Source organism: Drosophila kikkawai, chromosome 3R, assembly GCF_030179895.1.
Source record: "Drosophila kikkawai strain 14028-0561.14 chromosome 3R, DkikHiC1v2, whole genome shotgun sequence".
Lineage (NCBI taxonomy): Eukaryota > Metazoa > Arthropoda > Insecta > Diptera > Drosophilidae > Drosophila > Drosophila kikkawai.
In genome coordinates, this window is record NC_091731.1 from 38,454,359 (window position 1) to 38,482,005 (window position 27,647).

Here is a 27,647-nt window from a genome sequence, read left to right on the forward strand (position 1 = left end):
CTGTACACCGAGACGCACATGTATCCTTAAGCCTGTTCCGATGCGAACACGTGCCTAATCAAATGCCAAATTAAAATGATCTAGAATGTTGTGCGTTGTGTGTCCCCGTGAGTTGTGTGTTCTGTGTGTGTTTATTTTTAGCCACCACTTCCGTGGCCCTGTCGCAGTCACTTCGATTCGCATTTGCCTGTAATCTGGCAAAATCTCTTGAAGACTTCCAGGGATTAGCTTACTAAATGCCAACAATGCCAGCGCGTGTTTGTGTATTTGCACGGCCTTTACAATTTAACGCACTGCCAAGTTCAAATACACAAAAGGCAGCCCACAAAAAAAGAATTGAGAAGAAAACGAGAGAAAATACACAGAAATAATACAACACACAGCCGAAGAAAGGCGCCTTGAATTGTCCAGGGGCGAAGGGGGAGGGCTGAACCGCCCACTCACGCCTCTGTTAACAATAATTTACGCAACTTTGCTCCTCTTTTGTAAAAATAAATATATATAACTTACAAAAGCGCCGCAGGGGAACGAAGAACATAACCCCAGACATTCGAGCAAATTTCATAGTAAAAGACCGTCATATTACCACATAAAGAAGGGGGCAAGTATGGGGCAGGGGAAGGGAGATACACAGGGAAAAATAGATTATGATTTTTACAGAAAGCAACTTGGCAAGGAAGTCTTCACAGAAGATTAAAGAAAGAAAAAATAAGATGTATTAGCAATTCTAGAACGAAGTAAAGTCCCAACAGGTAGAATTTTCTTTAAGTTTTTTTTTTTTAATATTTATTTATTAGATATAAAATAAAAATTATTTATCCCAAAAATATTAATATATATCTGTTACATTTTTTTAAGCATTCCCTTAACCGGTAATTTAATTCCACTAAACTTTTTCTGTTTAAAAGGATATATTAAATGATTCATAAAACATCTGTAAAAAACCTCATTTAATAATCCCATTATTTTTTTACTGTGCACCAATTCCCTAGGATTGGCTGGCAAAACAATAACCGTTGGAACGTACGCACTCTCTCCGAAAAAAAAAGAAAAAAACATTTGTCAAAAATGCCGAAGCGAGCGGAACTGAAACCGAAAACCAACACAAACCAAAACCAAAAAAACCAAACGGAAAAACCAATGCGAACCACAGGACTCTGGGCCTTTCAAAGCGGAACAAAACAATCTTTGTTCAATATTTTATTATCGTAATTTAATATTTCGCCAGGCGTCATGTCAACACTGTCCTCCTCCTGCTGGTCGCCTTTTTTGTCCTTGCCCCGCTTATATTTTTTTGCGACGCACTGTTTAATATTTATTAAAAAGTCATGTGCGTGCTGCATCGCTGGGGGAATTACAATATTTCCCCCCGGTGGCGACAAATGAACGAGCCGAAGCCGCTTAGCTGGGATTGGGGCTCAATCTGAGCGCGTTTTTTTGTTGCAGGGTTTTGGTTCTGAGCCTTTTAGAGTGAACCTCAATTATTTGGCAGATTTATTTGCTTGCAATCCCCCAGAAAGTTGCGTTTAAACGAAATTTGTTGTAATGGCAGAAAAGGTGCGTATGAGTTATATTTGGTAATAATTTGGTTTATCACTCATACGCAGTGTGGGTTTTTGGGAAAAGAAAATATTTAAAGAAAAAATCATGTGAATTTATTGAAAATATTTTAGCTAGAAAAATATTTTAAATATAAGTTTACTTTATGATTAAATAGGTGGCTCAAAACTGCACCTGCAAAAGTCTATAATTTATTACCAAGCTTCCTCCAGTACAGTTTCTTTCAGAAGACAAAACCCCTTCCACTATTAAATTTTCAGTCAAAAGCTTGAAAAGCACTTAAGAAGTCTTTTCCGACAAATTAGCATGAAAAATCTTTCCGAATTGAAAATAATCCATTTTTAGCTTAGTTATGATCAGTTTTCATGATCAAATTGTAAAACTCAAGGGTATACAAACTTCGTATTCCTGAAATTAAATTTTGTTGTTAACTTAACATTAATAAAGTCCTGCTTCAATGCTTACTTCTAGAGAGTGTGTCCACCCTAGCTAAGGAGTGTGCGACTCCCTGGGTGTGCGTGTGTGTGTGTGTGTGGTTGCGGTACAAAGTAATTGCTTTCAGGACTCGTTTCTCGTTAGGGCCTAAAACAGCTGTCGACAGGCACTTTCACTTTGCCCGACTTTCCTCATCCATTCCCACGTCCAATCTCTGCCAGACTCCACTGTCACCGCTCAGAGCCTACTGGCTGTCTGTCCTGTCTGTCTGATCCGCTTGCCTGTAATTTCGTTTTTACGTCTTTGAAATTTTGCATTTGTTTCATCGAACGCCTTCATTACATTATATAGAACTGACAAGTGATGCGGAATCAAGCGTTGGCGTTGCACAGTGGGATAAGTTTGCAAAATGGTCAAAATTGGGTCTTATTTGCGGTGGAAATAAACAAAGCTAATTGAAACAATTAGAGGAAATTGTGCTGATTAAAGCAAATGACAGCAAATCGACTTTATTTTATAATAATTAGAGCTTAATTATATTTTAACTGGACTAATCAAGTTTTTTAAAATTAAATTAAACGATTAAAAGGCAGCTTTATTAAATAAATCTTTTTTTTTGTGAAAGAAAAATGTAATAAATTCAATTTGTCTGATTGCGATTCCCCTTTTTAAGTTCAATGAAGACAGTTTTTTCCTTTTTAATTATTTTATTGACCTTGTTTTTATATTCCTCACATAGGACAAAATTCAATTTAAAGATTTAATCTTTGCCATTAAATTATTTAGATTATTTTGTATGGCAACATAAAAAGCTTTTAATTTCTAACTTAAATGCTAACACATATATTATTAAATTAGTCATGATAAAAGGCTATTTCAACCGATAATATCTCCTACTAAATTCTATAAATTGTTTGCTCTTTGAAGACCACTAAATTTGCACAAAAAAAATAAAGTAGAAAATATACATCAAAATTTATTTATTGTGGTTAATAAAATTCAAATTTTGGCAACTTGACCACTATTCAAATTGATTAAATTGTTGGCCAGGCGAGACATAGTTTTGTTTTTCCTATTAAAGACCGCAAATATCAAAATTAAACCATTTAAAATTATGAGCAGAGAGTAAAATCAATAAGAAATAGTATATGCAAATATTTATGCGTGGTTAATTCTTATTGAAAGATCGGGCAAAAGGAATTAATGATTAACAGAGAGGAGCTGATATCGGGGGATTCTTAATGCTTCGAGTGTCCGCTGCAGCTTGATTCGATTGATTGAAAAATGAACTGATTCCAGCGGCCGGACACTTTGTTTCCACTGAATAATTAAACGATTTTTGCGCCTTCAACGCCAGCGGAATACATATCCACTCAACTTTTACTCAATTAAGTGTTTACTTAAACTGAAAATCAATGTTTATGCCTCATTTACCAATCTCCTGCCCATTGTGCAGGCTCGGCGGGGCTTTACTTGGTCCAAGAACAACAGAGGAGAACCCAGGGCTCCCAGGGAGCAAGTGGAGTACAAGGGCGAAGACGTGGCTGTCGGATGTTGGATGTCGGGATGTCGGGGATCCTTCGACAGTCACGAAAAGGAATGCATGAGCCGCTCTGCCTGTCATTTAGTATGTAAATTGAGATAAATCGTTTCTCGTGCCTGCCACACATAAATATATACACACACACACCCACCCACAATCGCGTTATATGAGGCAGCGTCAGCCTTGTACTTACATACACTGCAAAAACTACTATTTACGCTTAAATTATGGCCACAAAAGTCTTTTGGGGATTTTACATCTTTAAAGAAGTAGACTTAAAAGTAGGCTAGACATCAAAGTCGGACGTTAACAGAAGTAACCTTTAACATTGCCTTTTCTTGGGCAGCTTAAGAAATTATTTTTAATTGTTCAAGACTTTTGGAAGCAGGAGAAGCCGTAAAATATTAAATTAAAAGCTTAAAATACGAGAAATAAATCCTAATAAAAGATTTATAAATATTTAAATTCCCCAAAAAGTAATTGCTTAAAAGCCTGCCAAATTATATTTCTTTTCCCAAGTTTTTTGCTAATTTGATACGAATCAAGCTTGATTAATTGTAGTTAAAGACAATAAAGCCGTCTTGACTTCCTCATTTTCTCGTTCTCTGTACTCCCTTGGCATCTATATATATTTATGTGTACATAAAGCTGGTTACATATTACATATGTATCAGCCTTTAAGTACATAAGGCAAAGTGTAAGTAACACGTCCTTATGCCAACAACAACAGCAGCAACAATGGCCAAGAACACCACCAGCAACAAAAGTAAGGCTGATGTATGGCAAGCGCGGCATACGGTGCGTATGAGTTATTTCCACAGCCGAGCCCCATTTTATTATTAAAAAAAAAAAACATAAAACGAAGCGAAGGCGGAAGCAGGCTCAGGCGGTGGTGTTGCGGGGGCGTGGCAAGGACTTGAGCGTGACGGGCTTTGATGTTTAAATGACTGCAACGGCTGCTAGCAGCCTCTCTGGCTCTGATGGTGGTGGCTGCAGCTTGTCTGTGGGGCACGGCCTCCATTGGTGCCGCACGCCACTTGAAGCCCTAAGTGCATAATTGACTTAATTAGCCACCAAAACGGCGTTAGTGCAGCAGCAGCAGGCAGAGGGGGCCTAGAAGAGGAAAGAGCCAGCAGCCAGAAGCCAGAGCCCATGAGCCATGAGCCAGAACCCGAGGTACAGTTGGTAACTGGCGTGTGGTCCATGCTCCTTGGAGGTTGCAGGTTCGCAGGCGCAGCTCAAGGACTCCAAAGTTCCGAGTACCGCTGCACTGCCTCCGCCACATCATAGGGGAAAAAGGTCTCTCCCAGGGGCACTCAAAAAAAAAAAAAAATAGAAATAGACCTAGACATTCAGTTGAGTCCTTGAGGAGTAACAGGGCCATTACAGTGAATTAAGTTCTTGTCTTAACCGGGCTATAAATTGAATATCTATGTGAAGCAATATTTTCTCAAGTATTTCGTATGTTTTATGTACTGATTATTTCGCCCTGTGCAGTATCGCCTTTCGGCCCGCTTTCGTTGTTGGCAAACTGATTAATCGCTAAGCGCTTGGTAAGCACTTTTGTACTCTGGCAGCGGCCGCGACCTCAGTTGTTCGCGCTTTCCTCTTCAAACACCGACAAACACCCCGTCACCCCTTTGATTCCATTCAGGCGTCCCAAGACCCCGTCGCTTTTGGAAGCCTTTCCCTCCTCCCCTTCAGTTTTTCGGGGGAACACACAAATCACGAGAACTACACGCGCCCATTTAATGCGCTTATAAATTTGTTTTTCGCTCTGCAAATTTACTTGGCCCCCTAGTACCCTCTACTACGACTATATATGTACATATACCCCATTCTCTATGTGCCTTGGCACCCATCAGGGCCCCCTCTGTCGATGATGGTGGCTTGTTTTGGCGCTGTTGCGTAAAACTTATCGATTATTTATACGGAAAACGCAACAAATGCAACAAAAACTTGGTCAAATTTTACGTGGTAATAATTTTTGGGTGGAGAAAAATGGTCGGGTAGAGAGAGTCAATGCTGTTAGCATCAGATAGTGTGTGTCCCATGTACAGTGCTGACTGCCAAAGTTAATGGGGTCTGTGAGCTATGCATTTGATTTTATAATTGAAGTGTCGTAAAACTATTGTTTCGCTGTGGAAATGGCACAATTAAATGTTGAAGGCATTGCGGGTTTATATTCGGGGTAATTAAATTATTTGGTACTTTACTTTATACAGTAATTTGGTGGCTTTAATTAGACTATTTCGATAATAACTGGAATAAAACCTAGTTTAGGCGGCTGAGATTGAAAGGTTCAGTTATTAGAGTTTTCGTTTCTCAACCGCTCCTAAATTTATTTTATGTACAATTTTGTTTATTATTATAACCTATCTTTTATTCCCAACATTAATTAATTAAGAACTCCTATTCATTTCCTCTTATAAAACCCAAACAAAGGACCCACTAAAAACCCATTCACATTAACCCAAGGAAGTAAACCCATTCACTGCATTTTTCTATGACTTACCTATCACTTTCTCCGTCTTCAACTACACTTTCTCTCCGCTTTTAACTCCATTACGAACTTTCCCGGAGGCGACAGCTTCCGGTTCTCCATGGATGAAACCATTTGTGTGAGTTAACTCGGCTCGTCAACAGCTTCGCCTTGCCGCAACTGAAAGCCTTTGACCTCACTAATTAATTGGCAACTAAAGTTAATTTTATTATGGCGCTCAACTTGCATTCATTATCGCACCGGGACCAGGCATCACTGTACTTGATACAACGTGATAAGTGCGATTCATTTAGAAGCACACTCACTTTCCACTAGGGTTAAAGCCCCGGCCCCACCTCCCACCTCCCAGCACCCACCACCACCCAGCTTTTTGTGCGCCTGGAATCCATTTATGCACGTCTATGGAGCACCTCTCCGGCGCAGTTTTCCGACCATTTTGCCCCGCTCTTCTGCCGCTTTTCCGAGCCCGCCTTTCACATAGGCTCAGGGGCCCGACCGTTTTTGCTGGCTTCCCTCTGTTTATTTGTCTGGGATATGTGGGTCGGTAATTGCTTTGCAAAGAAATAGAGCATAACAAATGTTACGTGGCGAAAGTTTATATTCCTCCTCCGGCTATTCCAGAGCAGCCCCGGAAAACCGAGCGAGCAAAATGGCAAAACGACCGCCGAAAATTGCGAAAATTGCGGAGAGACCGCCGCCAAATGAACCAAATGAACCCACTAAGAGCCGCCGCTGCCTCCTGTAATCGAAGTTTCACTTAGCAAATCAACAAAGTTCGCACATACACAGAACCTAGACGAACCAAATTAGCGTTCAACGCACACACACACGCAGCCTGGAATAAGTAGGAAAAAAAAGGGGGTATATAAAGTACAAACCCGGCATCGCAACAATTTGCAAAGTGAATTAACATGCCAACATCCTTAGCAGCCAAGCGACAGGCCACTAACCGAGCAAACTTCACTCTAACCCATCCCAGTGATGGCGTTTTTTTATGGGGGTTGAACCCCTAAACTCCTAGCTCCTAAAAATAGCTACTTTCAAAAAATATCAGGTACTTGTTGCTCAAATAATATAGGAAAATATCTACCTTTCCCTTCAAAATAATAAAATAATTCAGGGAGAAAATATACAAAATAAACCCATCTTGTTTAAGAATAAAAATACAATAAATAAAAATTTTGAATGCATGTTTATGCACATCAAAACGAGACAATCCACTTGAAAAATATATGAATCTTCCTTAAATCTCTGTTGTTGTTTCCTCTTCTGATAACCAAAAGTGATTCCCGGAAACCGAATTCAAAGAAACATTATACATTTCGGTGTGAATAATGTATCAGGCCTTGTCAGCAGGTAAACAACACTATAAGAAAAAACAAATATATGACTCTCTCTTTCCCTCAAAAAGCTAGATTTTAACGGAAAACAGAGTGATGAACTGTCAGCACTGGCAGTGGGGAAAAAACCCATTTCGTGTCCCAAAAAAAACCCCCAATCCACCCCCGGCGGCCATCAGGGATCCACACTAACCGCGCTGCTCGCTGTGCGACACGTTAAAGTTTTAATTTGGCCATTGACGTCACAATCAGTGCCAGGACATGGCCAGGACATGGCAGGAGCCCGGCTCTCGGGGGTGGCAGTCAGTATTATCTCCAGCCAAACAGCAGGGAAAATTCCAAGGGAGATGGGGGTGTAGAGGCTGGACTGGCTGGCTAATTGTTGTCCGCATCCAGTGTCCGAAAAAGGCAGTCGAAAATTATAATTTGCATTTATAATTTTATTGACAGTAAAATGTATTTAATTTTCGGGGGAAATGGCTGCTGGAAAAAGGATGCCGCTTGGGCCGGGCAATATTTGTGCACCCATTCCCAAAGCCCTCCAGCAGCAGCATCATCATCATCAACTTCAGTGGCAGGAACAACAATAAAAGTAGCAACGCCAAACGCCAAAACGGCAAAACACCAACACCAACGTTAGCAGTGTGGAAATACGGCATTAAAAAATTAAAAAATCTGCAAAATATTTCGACAGCTTTTCACAGGCGACGCCAAAAATGGCAAACGATGGCGGAAACGGCTGACGAGCGCTTAAAAGCTGACATTCCGGGGGATTTTCGGGGGTTTTTCGGTGCTGGCGTTGAAGGTGCCCCTCTATGCTGGCAAAGCGAAAATGAAAGGCTAGCGTAAAACTCGAATATCCTCTTAATAATTCATACAACTTTTGAAAACTACTTAACTCTTAGAACTACTAACTGAATCAAACTAAACTAAAGCGGCTACAAATGCAGGCTGGCTGGGGGGAGGCTACGGGAACAACGAAAAAAGGGGTGAAAGTGCCTTTGCCAATCCAACAGGACACTGGAAATAAAATTTATAAGAAGAGAAGGTGAAGTGTATAGTAAACCACTAGAAATATAATATAATCCCACTTCTTTTTTACAAATTCTTAAAAGCAGTATTTTATTTTGTATAAAATTGATTTGAAAATATGTTTTGTAATCCCAAAATTGTTGAGGAATTCTATAGTTTTAATTAATATAATATAATTTTAAATTATTTAAAAGTTTTTAAAAATGACAAAATAAATGTCACTGTGCTTATATTATCCTATAAATTTTCAATAAATCATATTTTTGTAAACTTGGAACCCCATTTTGGTGGTAACCCTTTTTCCCCAGTGCAGCTGTCTCCACTCCAGCTTTTCAGCTCCGGCTCGGATTCAGGATTCAGATTCAGTTTTCAGTTCCAAGCATCAGCATCAGCTTCAGCTGTTGAAAATGCGCGCCGCTGGCGACCAACAAAAACTTTTGCAAGTTTGTCGCTCGAGCGAAACTGGGTCCAGGACATGGCTGACTTGGAAAAGGATGCGATGCGGGGAAAGGAGTCGAGGCATCAGCATCAGCATTGCCATCACCAACACCATCTCCATCAGCAGCAGCAGCAGTTCATCATATTTACAGCTTTCACTAATTTATTTTGCACAGCCCATGAAAAATGCAGTAACTGCGTCAGTGTCGTCGTAGTCGTTGCGATGTCTTTCGTCCTTCGTCCTGTGTCCTTCGAAGGGGTTTTCTTTTTGCCACTGCTGCCCCGTCTGAGATTGCGTATTTATAAGCTAATTTCCAAGCGTCTTACAAATCCTCTCGGCAATCCTTTCTCGCCATCCTTCCTGCCTACCCAACAACTTGAAACTTAGCCAACTTTCGCGGGGGGAGGGAGGCCATTGAAAATTTGTGAATGTAACCCGTAGTCTAATTGTTAGTTTGGAAAAGTCCAGGGAATCCTGGAAAAGTCAGTGCGAGGGAGTGGGAATTTCGCATGCAGAACACTGAGAGTTGGCAGGATATTCATAAAGCTCTGTCGGGAAAATAAATTTAGCAATTGTAGCGCGGGCAAAAACTGAATCCAGAATGAAGCCAAAGGAATCCACTATCCCTGGAACAGAATCTGAACCTGGTCCTGGACCTGGGACATTTTCCGGCTGCCGCTTTAGCAATTTGCTTACTCTCCCCCCTCTCTCCCTATTTTCAGTTTGCCATTTCGCGGATTTCATCAAAGCTCAAAGTTGATGTTTATTGCTTTCTGGCCACCGCCGCTTGCCTTTTCCCCCAGCTTTTCCCATTTTCCCATTGCCATTTCCCCACTCAATCTCCTCCGCTGCCCGGTGTTTGGCCTTTTCCAATCCTAATTGGGTTAGTTGGTTTGCACTTTGCTGGCAAGTAATTAACACAAGTTGTCGATGCTTAAAGAAGCCAAAAAGAAGTGGAGGAATCATTGAAACTGGACAACGAGTAATTAAAGGGCCCTCGGGGCCATCTCTGGTGGTTATCTGACGGAATGGCAGTGTGATTATGATTGCTATTTCTCACTCAAACTGGCAAGATCAAGCAAACATACAATGTTTAGGGAGATAACCTATGATTGCTCTATTTTATTTTATAGTTATGTGCTGGCTTTGGGTTTTGATTGTTCTTCTGGTTTAGAGACTATCTGGTTGAGAGTTTTCTAATTTTACTTTGAATTAATTTATTATAATTTAAACTGAGTTTAGGTTCTTCTTTTACATATTCAGATATATCAAAGATATTCATTTTCAAATATTAATACAATAACGATGTAACGATATTTTCTGTCTTTCTATATTATAAAGCTGCTGAAAAAACAATCAAGAATTAATAGGAAAATTGGGAAAACTAACACAGGGTTTAAGTTCTATTTGTTTATAATTAAACTTTTTTTAAAAATATTTTTAAAGAGCTGTCATAGTTCAAAATGCCAACTGCAAGGTTAAACATTGACTTGCAAAGTTAACTTTTTGTTTTCCAACTAAGTTTCTATAATTTAAAATTTTAATTATTATTTGTTTTATAAAATGTTAAGTGTCTAAAACACTAACTAATACATAGTATAGACAGAGTTTAAAAATTAATTAATTAAGAGTTTCTGGCCAACAACAAAATACATTTTTTTTCTTCATTTTCCAGCCTTTTTAATCGGAAAAAGTAGATTTCGACGAATCCTATTGTGTTCACATTTTTAATTCAATTCCTCCTATTCAAAAGGAATGCGTGTCCTTTACATTTGCCATAAGAGAGATATCCGATTAAACATTTAATTAGCTGTTAAATGAACCCTTTGTGAGGCGGCATCATCATCATCATGCGGGGATGGGATGACCTCATCATCATCACCATCATTATCATGGGGAGTCGGCCCAGTTTTTCCTCTTATTCTTCCAAAGCTACGTCGTTTTTCCTCATTTTTTTTCATTTGCAATGCCAATCGACGAATGGATTTTCAAACGTTTGACACATAAAACCGTTTTGTGACTCATTAAAGCCGGCAAATGTCGCCCCATTGTGGGCGTTATCAATGTGAGTTAATTACACTCACATACAGACATCGCTACAAATACAGTGTCAGAAAGGACACCGAACCGAAAGGACATGCGGAACACAAAGGTGACGGTCGATTGGTCGGAAAAGGGTTCGGTTACCAAAGTGGAGGAGATTCTGCCCTCCGCCTCCTTGTAGTTTGAAGCTTCCAGTTCCGGGATCCCCAGCTCCTCCTCCGCCGCCGACAAGTGGCGAATCGAGCACCCTGCGGACGTATTAGAGTGCCAGAGAGCGGGCATAAAAACAGAAATAAAAGTTAAATAAAAATGTTGGAGCAAAACTTTTCTTACAATCGCCGTTTGCCGTTCGTCCTTCGTCCTTCGCCTGTCTGCAGCTGGAGCTGGCAGCATTTTGTTGGTAATTTGCAAATCGCCAAATGATCCAAGGAGAACCTAACTGCCAGCCGCCAAGGGAATGCGAATGTTGCTGCCTCCGAATGTCCTTTTGCTGCTCTGTTCCTTTCATTTGGGATTTGCTTCAGCCAGAGATGCGAAGGATTCTTATTGTTATAAATTAGATCACGTTTTTTACTAGCTTTAGTTTGTATTATAATTGTACATTTTTAAATGAAATAATTGTTAGTTTTTTTTGTTTTAAGAATTTTGTTTGCTGTTTTGAATATATTTTATTGTAAAAAGTTTTTTGGTTTTCAAATCTTTCCTTTAAAATATCCCAATTACCATCACTGACTGCTGCCTCTGTTTCTCCTACTGTCTGTCTCAGTCTCGGAGTATCCTTTCTGTATCCTTTTTAATATGCAGGCGCTTAAAAACCGCTTAATATTCTTCCGCATTGCTTTGGCCGCATTCAGAGGCTGTGGTTTGCGGAGAGCCTTCAGCTCCAGACCGGACTGGATGGACATAGGGATACGGATGGGTTGGAGTTTTGGGTGCAACTAATTTAGGGTTGGGGAGCAGCAGCAGCATCTGGCGGCATCCAAGTAAATGAATATATGAGTATATGCGAACGGAATAGCTGCAGTTCCTTTTAGCAAGCGGCAAGTCAACATCCTTTTTGGTTATTCAAGGCATTGTTGTTCAGGAGATGCAGGAAGACCAGGAGTAGCCAGCAGCCAGGAGTCACAATATTTGCTGGAGCAGGAGGTGCATTCTGTTTGCTTAACACACTTCGCTCAATGGACGCAGCAGGATGTGGCTGCTGTTCCTGCTCCTGCCGCATGCTCCTGCTGTTGTAATAGATCGCCGGCCTCGTCCTTTCTTATCTGCCGGGACACAACATTCCTCGGTGCAGCTGCTCATTCCTTTGACTCTTTCCACAGAGCTGACAAGCCATCAGTTTGTTTTTTTGTATTTTTGAGTTGGAAAATGGAATACTTGTAGACATTTTCCTAACAAATTGTAAGAGATATTTACTTACCAAAATCTTAACGCTTAACTCCTTCTTCTTAACTCCTTCTTTTTGTTAAGGTTTAAACTTAATTTTAAATATTAATAATGCCAAATATTTGCAAGAACTTCGCATAGACTTAATTAATTTTCGCTATGTATCGCTTAACCGCTGGTAAATGGAATATTTTTAATTGCAAACTGCGGCAACGACGGCATCACTGCTCCTTCCCCGAGCTTTTGTTGTCGCCATTTGCCGCCTCATCTTGGCCATTCCTTCAGCCGACTTCCTGCTCCTGGCCGCTTCCGTATTGTTTGCATTGTAATTGTCAGTCGCTCCTGCTCCCGCTCCCAACTCTCGTCCTTTGGCTGCATTCCTGGGTGAAAATATGACGCTCGTCACCATCGTCGTCATCGTCCTTCGGCCCGTTTTGTGTGCGCTTTTGCGGTTCTACACAAATATACTGATGGCTGGCAGAGAGCTTGGCATATATACATACATGGCCAGGACACACGCAGGACATACAAATCCCGGGGAACGCTACCCGCCGCCAGTCGACCCCGAAAATTGTGTGTGCTGAGGTCATGTCGCTGGCGTCGCCGTGTTGCAACAAAAGCAAACAGCAAACAGGAGCCACGCAGGACTCTCTATGATGTCTGCTCCTCGCTCAGCGGCATCAACTCGCAATGGTTTTGCAGTTGTAAAGCTGCCAAGACCAGGCCAGACCAGGCCAAGCCAGGCAACGCGCAGCTGCAGCAACAACTTGCAACATGCAACAACAAGCCGAGTTATAGGTACAGCTGCTGCCCAAACGGAATTGCAGCAAAACCACCAGGACACCAGGACGCAGGGACACCGGGACACTGGGACTCCAGGACGTTGACAACGATGGCAAACAATTGTAAGCTCTGACAGCCAACAACAGTGGCAGCAACGGCAGGACATTGCGAAATGTTGATCTGCGGTTTAGGCCGAAATTGAGATACTCTCTCCCTCCCCCGGATGGGTAAATAATTATGGTCATTTTTTGCCATACTGCCGTATTGCCGTATTGCCGTATGCAGTGTGTGGTTTTAACCGACTATCAATCAATTAAGGCCCTCAAATTGACACAGGTCAAGGCTATAGACTAATGGCGACGGCAAAATCATTTGTTTACTGGTCCGCATAAATAGTGAGGAGGGGGTTTTTGGGCTCAAAACTAGAACTGATGCTGTAAGGAAAATGAAATTACACATCTAAGACAACATATAGTGTATATAAATGTATATTTAGTATATATTTTAAATCCTTTAAAACCTCAAAAAGAAATTAAACATAAATCAGCTATTATATTACATTTAATCGAAATAAAGCCAAGTTTAACCTTTTTTCTTAGAAACACCTTATGATCCTTGTAACTTAACCTTCAGTATTCCACTTAAATCTATGAATACTTTCCAATAAATAAGCCTCGTGTTCATTACCAAGAAGAACATGGAAAATTTTCCAATTAAATCAATGCAATTTTGCAGAACAAACTTCTCAGAAAACAGCTGAGGGAAAACATTGCTATAAATGTGCCTCGATGCCAGTAAGTTCAATCAATTCCGTTTCTCCTATTAACACAAAGCAAATGGTACATGGTAAATGGTAAATGGTGAATTTCCAATGAAGCCAACAGGACGGCTACTCGTTATTGTTGACTCACTGGTTAAATAACTGTTTGCACGCACTGCTGCATTCGATTTGAAATTGAAACAAAATGAAAATATAATGAAAGGCGGCAAGGGGAAGCCCAATTATGGTTACATTTCAGTTGCAGGCTTCGAGCTGATTAGAGAAGTACCTGGACGGGAATTAGACGCTTGCCAGGACACAGACAATGGTTCGAATTGAAGCTACAGACAAAGCCAGGGCCAGAGCCCCTCTGTTGTGATCCCTTCATTATTATCTGAGCTCGAGCCTCACAATAGGAAGTATGTATCTCCATCTGGCACTCCGAATTACAACATCCTTTCGTCCCGCGGTAGGATTTCATTGATCTGCACTCAATTTCCATAGGAGGTGAGATAATTTATATGTCAGGTTGGACAGTAGCTGGATTCCTGCAAGGCAATTGAGAAATATTAAGAAGATTATATGGTTATTTAATATCAGATATTATCCTGTGTCCTTACGATTATATTAATTTATATGTATATACATAATATTATTTTTTTTATAGAAATATTTATTTCAATATAAATGAAGCTACCTTTAAGGTATAAATATATAACAAAAGAAAATAATAAACAAATATATACAAAATAAAGTTATACTTCTTTATACTTAAAAGACCTCCTTTTCATTTATATTGTCATTTATTTATATTTATTTTCATTTATTTATATATATTATATTCAGTTATTTTTTATACTAGTTTCACCTTAAAAGATCTCCTTTTCATTTATATTATTTTTCCAAGTGTCCATTGCTCATGATAGATTTACAATGCTCGGAGTGGCGAAGGCCATGGCAAACAATAACAATTGCATTTTCCCTGGCACTCCGTCGCAGGACGCAAGACGCAGGAGTCCGGGTACATGTTTATGCCCTGCTCCGGCGTATATATCTGGGCAACCTTCTCACACCCCTCCTGGTGGAAGGCCGCCCCGTGGCTCCTTTCGGCTGAGGAGTCGAATGTCCTGTTTCTCGGTTTCGCACGTACAAGCTCCGCACTTGCACTTGCACTCCGGCCCCCAAGATAATTGCATTGCCCTCCCGCTCCGCCGTAAGTGTCTGTAGTCTCAGTCCCCATCCCCATCTCCCTTTTCCTCTTGGAAGTTTTGTGTATTTATGAAAACCATTTCCGTGCGGCAATAAAACTCAACACGGTCAACGTCAGCGCGCAGCAACGACGGCATCTAATCTCGGCCTGGCGGCGGTACAAGTGCCATTAATTTCGCTTGTTTTTTCTTCTCGGTTGACACTTTTCCGATTATGTGCGGATTTGTTGCACGACCTCCAGTCACCCCGCTCTCCCTAGGCTTTTCTTCTAGGAAAAGTTTGCAATTTACACTTTGGTTGCTGTCCTTGAAAGATTGGCGAGAGTCTTAACGCGGCGGAAAAACAAATAGGCCAGCAGGCAGCATTCGCTGTCGCTCGCCCGTCCGATGACAAGCGATAAGAGCAACCTGCTCCTGATTCTCCCACCGATGGTTTTTCCGCTTTTCCGCTTTGCCAGTGCAAGTGCTTAGCCCCCTCCCGCTGCTCCAGCCACTTCAGGATTTGCCTTTTTGTTAATGTTTGCTCAATTTAAAAAGTTTTCTATCGCCATTTGCATTTGCACGCACATTCGCACGTGCTTATGCAACAGCCAAACAATGAGAGTGGGTGGGAGGAGTGGCGTGGGTGGGAGGTTTGAGTGGGAGGAGGGTCTTGCCAGGGGGTGGTGGCTGCAAAATACGGAGAAAGTGCTCAGCCAGGCGGCAAAGAAACCATTTGCATACGTCCAGGGGCTGAGGTAAGAACAGGGATTTTTACAAGGTGAAATAAATTAGAAAATTTTAATTTAGCTTGTGTTAATCATTGAAGGTGAGTAAGAGAGTATTTACATAAATATATAAATTATTTATTTCTTCAAATATTAAATTTAAGAGTTATTTGCCTTATTTTCTTTCTTAAAGCCACTTGCTTTTTAGGAGGGTATTTCTCTCTCGCTTTCTCTTCCCCGCTTTTCCTGTAGAGGTCCGACAACTCTGAAAGACCATCGCATATTTTTTCTCTACGAATTCAATTATACATAATCACTTATAGAAAAGTCTAGATAGTGGAGATAATCAATATTTACCAGAACCTATTTTATAAAGGCATAAAATAATTAAAAACAAGAAAGGAAGCTAACTTCGGCACACCGAAGTTTGTATACCCTTGCAGATTGTTTTTGATATTTATATTATAAATTATAATGCTGAAAACACACACAAAACATCAATACATTTTACCTATACTTATTATGTTTACAGTTTGACAGTTACAGTTTTACATTCCCAGCTTTAAATTTTCTCTACATTTACCGATCGTTTATGTGGCAGCTGTATGATATAGTTGTCCGATTTGCATTATATTTTTACCAAAATTCTGAAATAATAAAAGAAGCTCTAAAAGTAAAATTAAAAATTTAAAATATCATAACTAAGCCAAAAAAACATCAAAATCAATTCTGTAAGCATTTTTATGTTAGTTTTTTCTAGCTTAACAAATATGCATATTAAATTTTAAATTTAAAAAAATCAAATTTTAGGCCGATTTTTGAGAGTTTTAATGATGTAACCCCTTATCAATTTTTGAAAAAATGAACAAAAAATTTTTTCTTTCCGGACATGGCTAGATAGATTCACCTGTTGATGCTGATCAAGAATATATATGGTTTATAGGGTCGGAAATGACTGCTTCAATGCGTTACTAGCCTCTGACTGAAATTATAATACCCTGCACGGGTATAATAAAAAGCAATTAATATGAACCAGGTCGCAAAAAGAAATAACAAGAAATTAACATATTCAATTCTATTATAACGATATTGTTGTGAATAGTTAACCCCTCTAGCATATTTTTTTCCATTCAACTACGAAAACAATAAGCCAACCTCAAAAATAAATCTACATTTTTAATCCTGTAAAGCCCCATTGTTCGTTTTAAATGTAATAACTTTCCTTTATTTGTAAACTGTCAATTTGCTTGACACGCAAAACATACAATATATGTATATCCGGACACATGGCTTTTAGATTAGATAAATCGCCCCTTAAAGCAAATAGATAAGCCCAGCTGCATTTGCATAAACCATAATCCATAAAAAATAGCTTGTTTAAAAAGGAACCCCTTTTCGGCAACGCCCCTGCCTACGCACCATCATGGTCCATGGACGGTAAAACAGAAGAGAAGTTGAGCTGGAAAAAAAACCGACAGAAAAGTTAGTTTAGTTTTTGTTTTTAATTTGGTAATGCAGCACGGAGCATGGCCTCCAATTGTTAGTCCTGGACAAGGACTTTTTCCTGTTTTCTGACAATTACATTTGATGAAGTTTTACAAATGAGCGGGGCGTGGTCAAGGGCGGGTCCCAGTCATTTAGTTAACTTTTCCACCAAGCTAAAAATTGAAATTGAATTCCAATTGTCAAATGGAATTGTATATGGCCAACACAAAAAGTTTGCAAAAAAGCTAACAAAGGCCAAAGGAAACGGCTGACAATTAAACTGAGTCGAAAAAAACGTGGCTAACTAAAAATTGCATTCATTATTCCCGCCAAGTAGCTGGAGGAATAATGGGTTGTCTCCCAGAGATTAAGGCTGAAATAAGCAGGGAAGGCAAGGAATAATGAATCGCCTTGCTTAATATTTATTATTATATAATTAATGCCCTGCCACCAAATTAATAATCCCCTTCCGAGGACTCTTTTCATTTTGGCATTAAAACCTTTTAAGCAAATGGTTCAGTTAATGTAAGTGTTTTGCAATGATAAACATATAACACGTTATTCAATAACATTATGTATTACTTAATATTCTTAAAGGATTAAAGGCAGTCATTAAACCAGCTGCAGCAGGGATTTTGTTTATGAAAGAAAGAACTTAACTCAGTTGGGTTTAAGCATAATTTATTTAACATTCTGAATTTATTTATTGTATTGCATTAAATTAAAGGTGAACTTAACACTTGTTTTATGTGGAAAACAGATTACAACATTTTTTTATATTGTTCTTACCTTAAAATTCTTGAATAAAAATCTAGCAAATGGTTTACTTAACTTTTTAAGGGTATTTAAAATTTTTTTAACCTAACTAAATATATATTTGATAATAAATCATATTTAGAATCTAAATTATAAATAGAAGGCCTCTGCTTACCTTAATTCAATTTAATTACCTTAATTCTTGAATAAAAATCTAGCAAGTTATTTACTTAGCTATTTAAAAATCTTAAACTTTACTAAACTCTTTCAACACTCACTAAAGTCCCTAAAACTCCCAATATAGTACAATTGCTCATACGCACTGTTGCATCTGCTGGCCCAAATCAATTTGCTGCTAAACTGCCGCTTAGATTATCTAGCTGTTAGCCCCGAAATGAAATTTCATTTACAGGTTAACAATTACCAGTCATTCCGGCCAGATTAGGACGATACAAGATACAAGTCGTTATGCTATAATGTCTGCCAGTGGCAATTCCATTGAATGCCGAATACAAGAAAACTGAGCAATTGAGAAATAGCGAAGTAGAGAAATAGAGAAATGGAGAGGGAGACCCCATATCTTTTTGGGGCATCAGTTAATTGATTTGCTTTACGACTTGCGGCTGCAGTCAGTCAGTCCTTTGGTGCCTTTGCAACATATTCTAGTTCTAGTTATTCTGGCCATAATATTTTTTTAATATTGTTGCGCGCTCTTTGGCCCGGCCTGGTTTTGGCAATTGGCCATCAAATTAGCTTTGCTTTTTTGCTCCACTGTGCCACATTTTTATGAATATCAACGAACCTGTGAGTGCCGATGCGATGCGGTTGCAGCCAAAAGTGCCCCAGCTGAGTGCCTTGCCCTTATCTAGCCACATTTGCCCTCCATGTGCCCCAACAGGGAGAAAAAATAGTCTATCAAATATATAGTAGAGTGTAAAAAATATATAGAAAATTTAAACTATTAAATTAAACACTTTAATCTTTAATTTCTTGACAAATAAAAATATATTTTTTTTTCAGAACTTTTTTTACATATTTTTTCCCCCTGTGTGTGCGCTCATAAAGCAGCAAAAATAAAACTGTTGACGATTGGTAAGGAAAATAGGAAAACTGGGGTGGAAACCGGGCTGTCAGGGGGGGGGGGGGGGGGGGGGTTGGGAAAAGCGTTTTCAGTCTGAGGCAAAGTCAGCAATTGCAACTGCCAACTGCCGCTGCCGCTGCACTGACACAGGAAATATTATCCGCATTGCCAGCGAGGAGCGATGAGGAGGAATCGAGGCTGCCAAGGCTTTGTGAATCGTCCTTTTTTTTGTACGAGGGAGGGGGGGGGGGGCGTGGCTCTGGGTGGGCCACAGGACAAAGCGCAAAAGCGGCCAAGTGAATTCTCAAATACAAATTCAAATGGCAAATTGACAAATGAACCTTTTGAGCTTTTTACGTTTTCATTGTCTGTCTGTATCTCTCTCTATGTGCCGAGAAGGATTGGGAGGAGGTTGGAAACAGGATAGAAGAAGCACTGAAGACTCCAGGAAAGCTCCCGGCAAATGTGGCTCAACTTTCGGGTGAAGATTGTGTGAAATTAGGCATTTGCCATTGAGCTAAATTACTTTTACGCTCGAGCAGAGAGAGCTCTGAGAAGGCTACTTTCTTAAGGCACACAGGTTTTAACTTAAAATCATCTATAAAATGATACGTAATTACTCTTTATTATTTTTCAATAAAAGTCAATTTAAAATGCCAAAATGAGGGAGTTTTCACAATATATTAAAACCATAACAGACTCGTCAGCATACATTTTAAATATTAATATATAAAACAGCATAAAATAGCATATTTAAATAATTAAAAACATATTTTAAAGAAGCCAGAAGGAAAGATTTAAATTGCAAAATACAGAGAGCTATGTGATTTCAAAAATAATTAGGGTAAGGTGGGGTAAAGCCGACAGTGTGGGTAAACCCGACCTCCCTCTGTTTTCGAAAATCGGAAGCACTACGCAAAATAATATTAGTGTTGTCGTGTAGAGCATCGAAAACAATGAAAATGGTGGTATGACACCATTTTATTAGTCAACATTGAGATGGTCAAACGACAACAAGTTTGTTTTCACAATTTTGACTTTCATTTTTGTGCATAATTAACTGCAGGATATTTCTTTTTGTCAAAGTTATCGCATGAAAAGGTAAGTGGATTTAGATTCTTTGAATAAAGTCCTACAAAGTGCATATAAGTTTGGTTCATTTTTTTTCATAATTTCTTTTTTAATTGCGTTTTTATGAAAAATTACGTCGTGGGGCAAATCCGACCTCTAAATAGTGGGGTAAATCCTGCCGCAAAAAAAGCCAAAAAAACAACAATCACACAAAAACCATCAACATCGCAGCCAACCAGACGTTCAACTCGAACCAAAAAACGCCAGCAAGCTATTTGAGCAGCGAATCAGATGATACTGATTAATTATTTTGCTATTTTCAATTTTTTAATTCTATTATCTTTTATTACCATTATATAATATAACATTGATTGATTTATCATTGCAAAACCTATATTTAGGTTATATCTGTACTAAATCAACCAAAAACATAGGCGGTCGGGTTTACCCCATCATTTTTGAACATAGCAAAAATGAACTTTTTCGTAAAACGCTTGTATCTCAAAACTTTTCAAAGGTGTGAATAAAATGCTATGCATAGAAAGTTGCGCAAAGGTCTAACCTTTAATTTGGTATATATAACGACTTGATCCGATGTAAAATAAGCATTTTATAGCCAAAACCATTTACTAGGTCGGCTTTACCCCACCTTACCCTAAGTTCTAACATATTTTATTTAATATTTAGAGGATACTTTAGTATAAACTAAAAAGAACAATGAACTTTTCTTAGCTTAGTATTGATTGCTAGTTGATTTCCCCAAATAACCCCTACTTTATAGTTACAAATCCAGAAACCGGTCTTTAATGTCCTTTAAATTAAACAACCAATTCTCGAACTTGTGCAATAAGGAACATGTAGCTTAACATAACAATACGAGGAATACAAAATTCAATTAGCTTTGAGGTGAAGTCCCCTTGCGTCCTGCAGCCGCTCCTGGACTGGGATTTTTTCCAGTCCAGTCCCGCTGCCCTCCATGTTCATTCAAAGGAAGTACAAACAAAAAAAAAAAAAAAAAATGAAATGCAGAGGGGCAAAGCACAAAAGTAAAAAGCATTCGACAGGCTATTGATGCTGATTTTGTAAAGATGCCGATGTCGATGCCAATGAAAATGAGAATGGGAACGAGTACGAAGGCTGGGAATTCCCCAAGTTTTGAGCCCTGTACCCCTGCGGGTTTTGGTTGGTGCTTTGTTGTGCCCTCGTCGTCCAGCCAGGACGTCCAGGACGATGTACAACAAATTACAAAATGTTGTTGAAAGGCGATTTTAAAGCCCCCGCCACTTGGCACCAGCCGCCAACCCCAGGCCCCCTTCTTCAACTCTATTCAAAGGCCAAAGCCGAGCTCAGTAAACAGAGATTACAAATGGGCCAAGTGTGGGAAAGATGGTGCACTGGGAGGAAAAGAGAGTAAGCTTGATAAAAGGTCAATTGGGAAAAAATTTTATTAGGCACACAAAAGGTCCTTTGGTTGGATTTGAAAAAAAGCTGAGACTCATCCTGGAAAATTTACAAAAAATCGAATCCATAAAATAAGAATTTGCTAACAATTTCAATTATTTTTCCCAGTGTATAACAACTAGAACTACCCAACTACAATGGGCATTGTTAAACTGCTCACGCTAATACCGGATTCTCTTTTACATTTTGCAGATTTAAGAATCTTGAAAAGAAGGATACCAGCAGCATCAGCAACAGCAGCAGCAACGACCAACTTTCCACTCGAAGCAAATTAAAAGAAAGGAAAAGAAAAGAAAGGACTCCGTGTCGAACTTGCAGGACGACTGGGCGACAGGACGAGGGCAAAATCAATACTGGCAAAGTGTGGCCAAAGTGCTGAGTAATGTGGAGTAATGGAGACCTTTTTGCTGGCGGCGGCAACATGATGTGAAACATGGCAATCGAATCAACCGAAGCCATTTAGGGTCATCAATTTCCAGGGTCGTGGAAATCGAAGGAACGAAGCCATATGCACCGCAACATGGAGCGTAGGAGGAGCCCAGGGAGCCCAAGGAGCAGGAGCAGGACACCGATGGCTCTGCCAGGTGAGTTGTCATTGCCAATCCCGAGCACCTGGGAGCGAACTAAATATAAATCGAGGGTCAAGCTGCTCTCGTATTTCAATCGAAGCACTTTGCTGGAGACGATATAGATTTCTGTTTTGTACGCGTAAACGTTGCTTTATATATTTATAATTTTTTATAGGGTTATGGCACTAGGGATAAATATTTATATATTTTTTACTATTAAAATTATCATTGATTAGCAATTTTATGACACTACAATGATGCTCTCTACATTTTCTTTGATATTATAATATGACCTACTGAACCTTCAATGAAAGACAACACCACAATGTAGTGTCATAACACCATAAAAAATACCATTTTATTTTAAAACTAGAACATTTTATAAAAAATAAATTCATAATGCCATAAAAAGGAAATTTAACTTATTTTTAAAATTAAAAAATATGAAATACTATCAAAAAACTCCTCCAAAAAATCTTTGTTATAAAACCCCAATCATTAATAATCCTTTTATCCTTCCAGTCTGCTGGCTACTCCTCTGCCTGGTGGCCTGGACCTGGGCGGACGACTGGTCGCTGAGCTGCGCCTCAAACTGCACCTGCAAGTGGACCAATGGCAAGAAGTCGGCCATCTGCAGCTCCCTGCAGCTGACCACCATTCCGAACACGCTGAGCACCGAGCTCCAGGTGCTGGTGCTGAATGACAACCACATACCGTACCTCAACCGTGAGGAGTTCTCCGCGCTGGGCTTGCTGAACCTGCAGAGGATCTACCTCAAGAAGTCGGAGGTTGCGTACATACACAAGGAGTCCTTTCGCAATCTGAAGATCCTGGTGGAGATCGATTTGTCGGACAACAAGCTGGAAATGCTCGACAAGGACACATTCATGGGAAATGACAGGCTGAGGATCCTGTATCTGAATGGGAATCCCCTGAAGCGCTTGGCCGCCTACCAATTTCCCATTCTGCCCCACCTGCGGACCCTGGACATGCACGACTGCCTGATATCCTATATAGACCCCATGTCGCTGGCCAACCTCAACCTGCTGGAGTTCCTTAACCTGAAGAACAACCTGCTGGAGAGCCTCAGCGAATACGTGTTCCAGCACATGGCCAACCTGAAGACCCTGTCGCTGGAGGAGAATCCCTGGCAGTGCAACTGCAAGCTGCGCAAGTTCCGGGGCTGGTACGTCAACAGCCGCCTAAGCTCGGTGAGTCTGGTGTGCAAGGGTCCACCGGCGCAGAAGGATCGCACCTGGGACAGTGTCGACGACGAGCTGTTCGGCTGTCCTCCGCGCGTGGAGATCTTCAACAATGAGGAGGTACAGAATATAGACATTGGGAGCAACACCACTTTTAGCTGCCTGGTTTACGGGGATCCGCTGCCCGAAGTGGCCTGGGAGCTGAATGGCAAGATCCTGGACAACGACAATGTGCTCTTCGACACGGAGAGCATCGCCTCGGACAAACTGTGGAGCAACCTCACCGTGTTCAATGTGACCAGCCTGGACGCGGGCACCTACGCCTGCACGGGGTCTAATAGCATCGGGAGCATGACCCAGAACATCAGCATCTATCTCAGCGAGATAGTGCAGCATGTGCTGGAGAAGACGCCGGAGACATTCTGGTACTTTGGCCTTATTATGGGCATCTTTGGCACCGTCTTCCTCCTCATATCTATATCCTTTGTGGTCTGCCTGTGCAAGAGGACCACCCGGCAGCATCGGCATGCCAACAAGGCGGGAGTCAAGTCCAGCGTGAGCTTCAACGATCAGGAGAAGAAGCTCCTGGACTCGAGTGTCACGACCACTACGAACGATCGCGGCGACAGCTATGGCATCGACAACCAACCCACGTCCATGGGCATGAACAAGGCGGAATCGGCTGGGATGGGCTTCAACCAGATCGAGATCCATGCGGTGGAAAGCCATCGTCATGGCAGCATGTTGGTGCAGCAACAGCAACAGCATCCCCAGTCGCAGCAACAACACCAGCTCCAGCAGCAGCACCAACAGCAGCAGCAACAGCAGCAGCAGCAGGTGTCGCGCCAGCAGCTAATGGCCACGGTGAAGGATCCCACCTGCGGCGGCATGATAAGCGTGCCCACCTCAATGGCCGGCCATGCCCACACGCATCCCGCTCAGATCTCCGAGGAGTTTCCACTGAACGTGGGCGTCTTTCCGCCGCCGCCCGAGTTCTGCTCGAACATTGTACCGAATCCCGCCTTTGGCGGCAACATCTTCATCCGTGTCTCGGTAACCCAGGACATGCTGGATGGCGCCGATCTCAACATGTATCCGGATTTGCTGAACATACCCAAGAGGCTGCAGGATGTGCAGGAGACGGGAGCGGGTACCATGGCCGTGCCGGAGGGTCAATTTGCCACGCTGCCCAGGCATGCGGCCAGGCGGGGAATCCTGAAAAAAGACTCTTCTCTGCAGCAGCAGATGCAGATGCAACAACAGCAGCATCAACAGCAACAGCAGTTGCAGCAGCAACTCCAGCAGCAACTCCAGCAGCAGCAGCAACAACACCAACTCTATCCCCATGACGAGATCGTGACCTACAACCTGGAGGCCAGCGGCTACGAGCCCCACCAGTCGGCGGTGTACCACGGCAATGCCATGGAGCTGCCACCGCCACCGCCGCCGCCCTCGGTCACAGCGGTGGTGCAGTGCCATCATCCGAATCCCAGCCAGAATACCGCTCTCTCGGCGGCCAGTTGTGCCAGCTGCATCAACAATGCCGGCGGTCCGCCGTTGCAGCAGCCGACGAACTCTTCTGGTGCCTGCCAGACGCCGCCCATTGGTGAGGTGACGCCGCTGAGGCCACTGGACAGCTCCGCTTATCCCAAGTACGACAACATGGGTCGCCGGATTACAGCCAGCGGAGGACTGGGCGGCTCCACGCTCTCCCTGCACGACGAGGAGCGGTACGAGAGCGAAACTCTGTTCAATGAGGCGGAGAAGCAGCCCAGTGGCATGCCAGAGCAGATGCAGGAGCAGCAGGAGTCTTCCCAGAGCCAGGATAAAGGCGGCGGTCCTGGCGAGTTTGTGTCGCTTTAGTATTACGGAACCCAGGTGTAAATAGGTCAATAGATTCGTGAACAGTCCCCCCAAACCTAACTCACAAGAAAGATCCCTCGAAATCCTAGGCAATCGTTTTGTTCATATCAGTTTGAGAAGCGAGTGCTATGAATGCTCTAAGTAATACATAAATAATTACTTAAATAATTAAATCAATAATTAAATAGTGAAGCCAAACAAGACACATTCTATTAACTGCCACAGGACCCTGAAAAAAACTCAAGAACTAAAGAGCAATTAAAGCAGAATCAAAAGAAATTAGGGGAGGACTCTTTGGGGTTTTCATTTTCATAGATTTTCAGTATTCTTAAATGGAAAATTATTTAAAATGGGTATTAAATGTTTACCTTTATAAAAGTATTTTCTTGTGTTTTATAAATGTAAACGAAGCTCATATATTTGGTTCCAGTAAAAGTAATTTATTTTGTTTTTGTTTTCCAAAAGAATAAAGTATAATTTTTTCCATATATAAAATTATAAAATAAATATTATTTTATATTAATTCCCACAACAAAATCTATAAAAATGAAAATCTAAAAAGTTCCACCATGAAAATACAAATCAATGCGTAAACTTTCTCTCATATTTGAGTATCTTAAGTTGACAGCAAAAATAATACCTATTTTCCATTCGGATCGCACTCTCAGACTAGATCTCCTCAGCGCATATACTTCTTAAAATATATACATTTATATACATATGTATTTATCCGCATGAATGTGTACTCCATTAGAGACCGACCTCCGTACTGTCCCCGAACCCCAAGTAGCTAGCATTCGATAGTTGTCCAACTTGAAGTCTGTAAATTTAACCGAGACGTGCGAGTATTCTAGAAGTATATAGCGACCAAAACTGATCTTCATAAGGTGTATAGTTTGAGTATAAATATGCATATTTATAGGGTCTCAGATGAGAAGATCAATTTCGGGGTGCTAGACTTGGTTGAGGAGCGTTTTAGAGATCAGACACTGAGTAGGATTAAAATCGGCTTAGGAAGGTTAGCCAGATCTATTATGCCACTACGATATATAATATAACATATAGCCATCATCGATGTGTAAGGGATATACATTAGCTAGTTTTTAGACATTCCACAACATCCCTAACATAGTTCCTTTTCTCTGTACATATGTAAATGTATTCCTAATCGCTTAAGGACTTTTAAATCAAAATAATTTTACACTCACTACCCGAAAGAGATCGTATATATATATCATAGATCCGAAAAGTCGTGCCAAATGTTTTTAAAATCAGTTTTTAGCCTGTTAACCTATGTATGTATCTTGTCATCAAGCGATTGTTTAGACCTGTTAGATTAGGATTACACCAAAGACACTATAAGGAATAATATGCATAATATGCATATGCATTATGCACCTTATTCCTTATTTAGTCTCCATACTTAGTACCTATTTGATTTGGCTAGTAAATCTCTCTAAATATATAGACCCGTTCCTATCCTAGAAAAACCGAATATAGAACACACTTTGGTTACAGTCACTCTCTCTCCATGAAAATCCTGCAAGTAGACCAAAGCTAAAATCTAAATAAAATAAAGACATTAACATTTACGTAATATATATCTAAAACATATATATATATATAGTACTTGTACTTGTGTGTAATCTAATTGAATGTAGAAGGAAAATACCAGAGATATCGAGGCTATATATACTACTATATCGAGAATTGGGAGAGGCCGCATTAAATGAATTTTTGTGTCTGTAGAAAGTTTCAAATTCGAGCTTGGTAAATGTAAATGTAAGCTATAGAAGTCAATATGATAAGTACACGTGAATTCCACTTACACGACCAGGCCCACAGAGCAAGCCATACCTCCCAATGCCCCCATCCTTACACCCATAATCTCTTGTGTGTGTGGAATAATAAAACACATGATGCAATGAATTACTATAATAATTATGGGAAAGCATGCAAGCAAATATTTGCACAACTTCACATGAGATTTTTAACCCTACTCCGCCCCCTTAACCCGTAGCATGCCATACCCTTTTTATTTGTTGTTGTGTTTAATGTGTGTCGAGTGTCGAGCGAAGGGATTTTTGTATTTTGGCATTATGAACTGAACCAGAGAGCAAATTTGCACACGGCCCACACACAAAACACAGCAAATACGCCGAGCAGAAACTATTCTAGTTGAACCCTGCATTTTCCTCTTGATTTTACCCCCGCGTACCTCATTTTTGACAGCGCAAATTGAAATGATTCAATCAAAAGCATATATGTATATAGTACATAGTATTATTTGTCCGCTCTAATAGATGGCGGCATTCAGACCTTCAATGGGTAGATTACACATGTACATAGGCCATTTTAATTACATCAAACTACTCACGATATCGCGATCTATATATTTTATTCATTTTAAATCGTTTTAA

At 40.5% G+C, this 27,647-nt stretch overlaps 1 protein-coding gene across 1 annotated transcript in view; it reads left to right on the top strand.

Annotated features, from left to right (window-relative positions):
- Positions 1 to 26,575, top strand: part of kek6 (kekkon 6) — a 51,400-nt gene extending 24,825 nt beyond the window's left edge. Inside the window, exons 3-4 of the mRNA XM_017181424.3 lie at positions 21,786 to 22,177; positions 22,685 to 26,575. Coding sequence (XP_017036913.1) covers positions 22,102 to 22,177; positions 22,685 to 25,227 — 2,619 coding nt within the window. The 5' untranslated portion in view covers positions 21,786 to 22,101 and the 3' untranslated portion in view covers positions 25,228 to 26,575. The remainder of the gene's footprint in view (positions 1 to 21,785; positions 22,178 to 22,684) is intronic.
- The last annotated feature ends 1,072 nt before the right edge of the window (positions 26,576 to 27,647 follow it).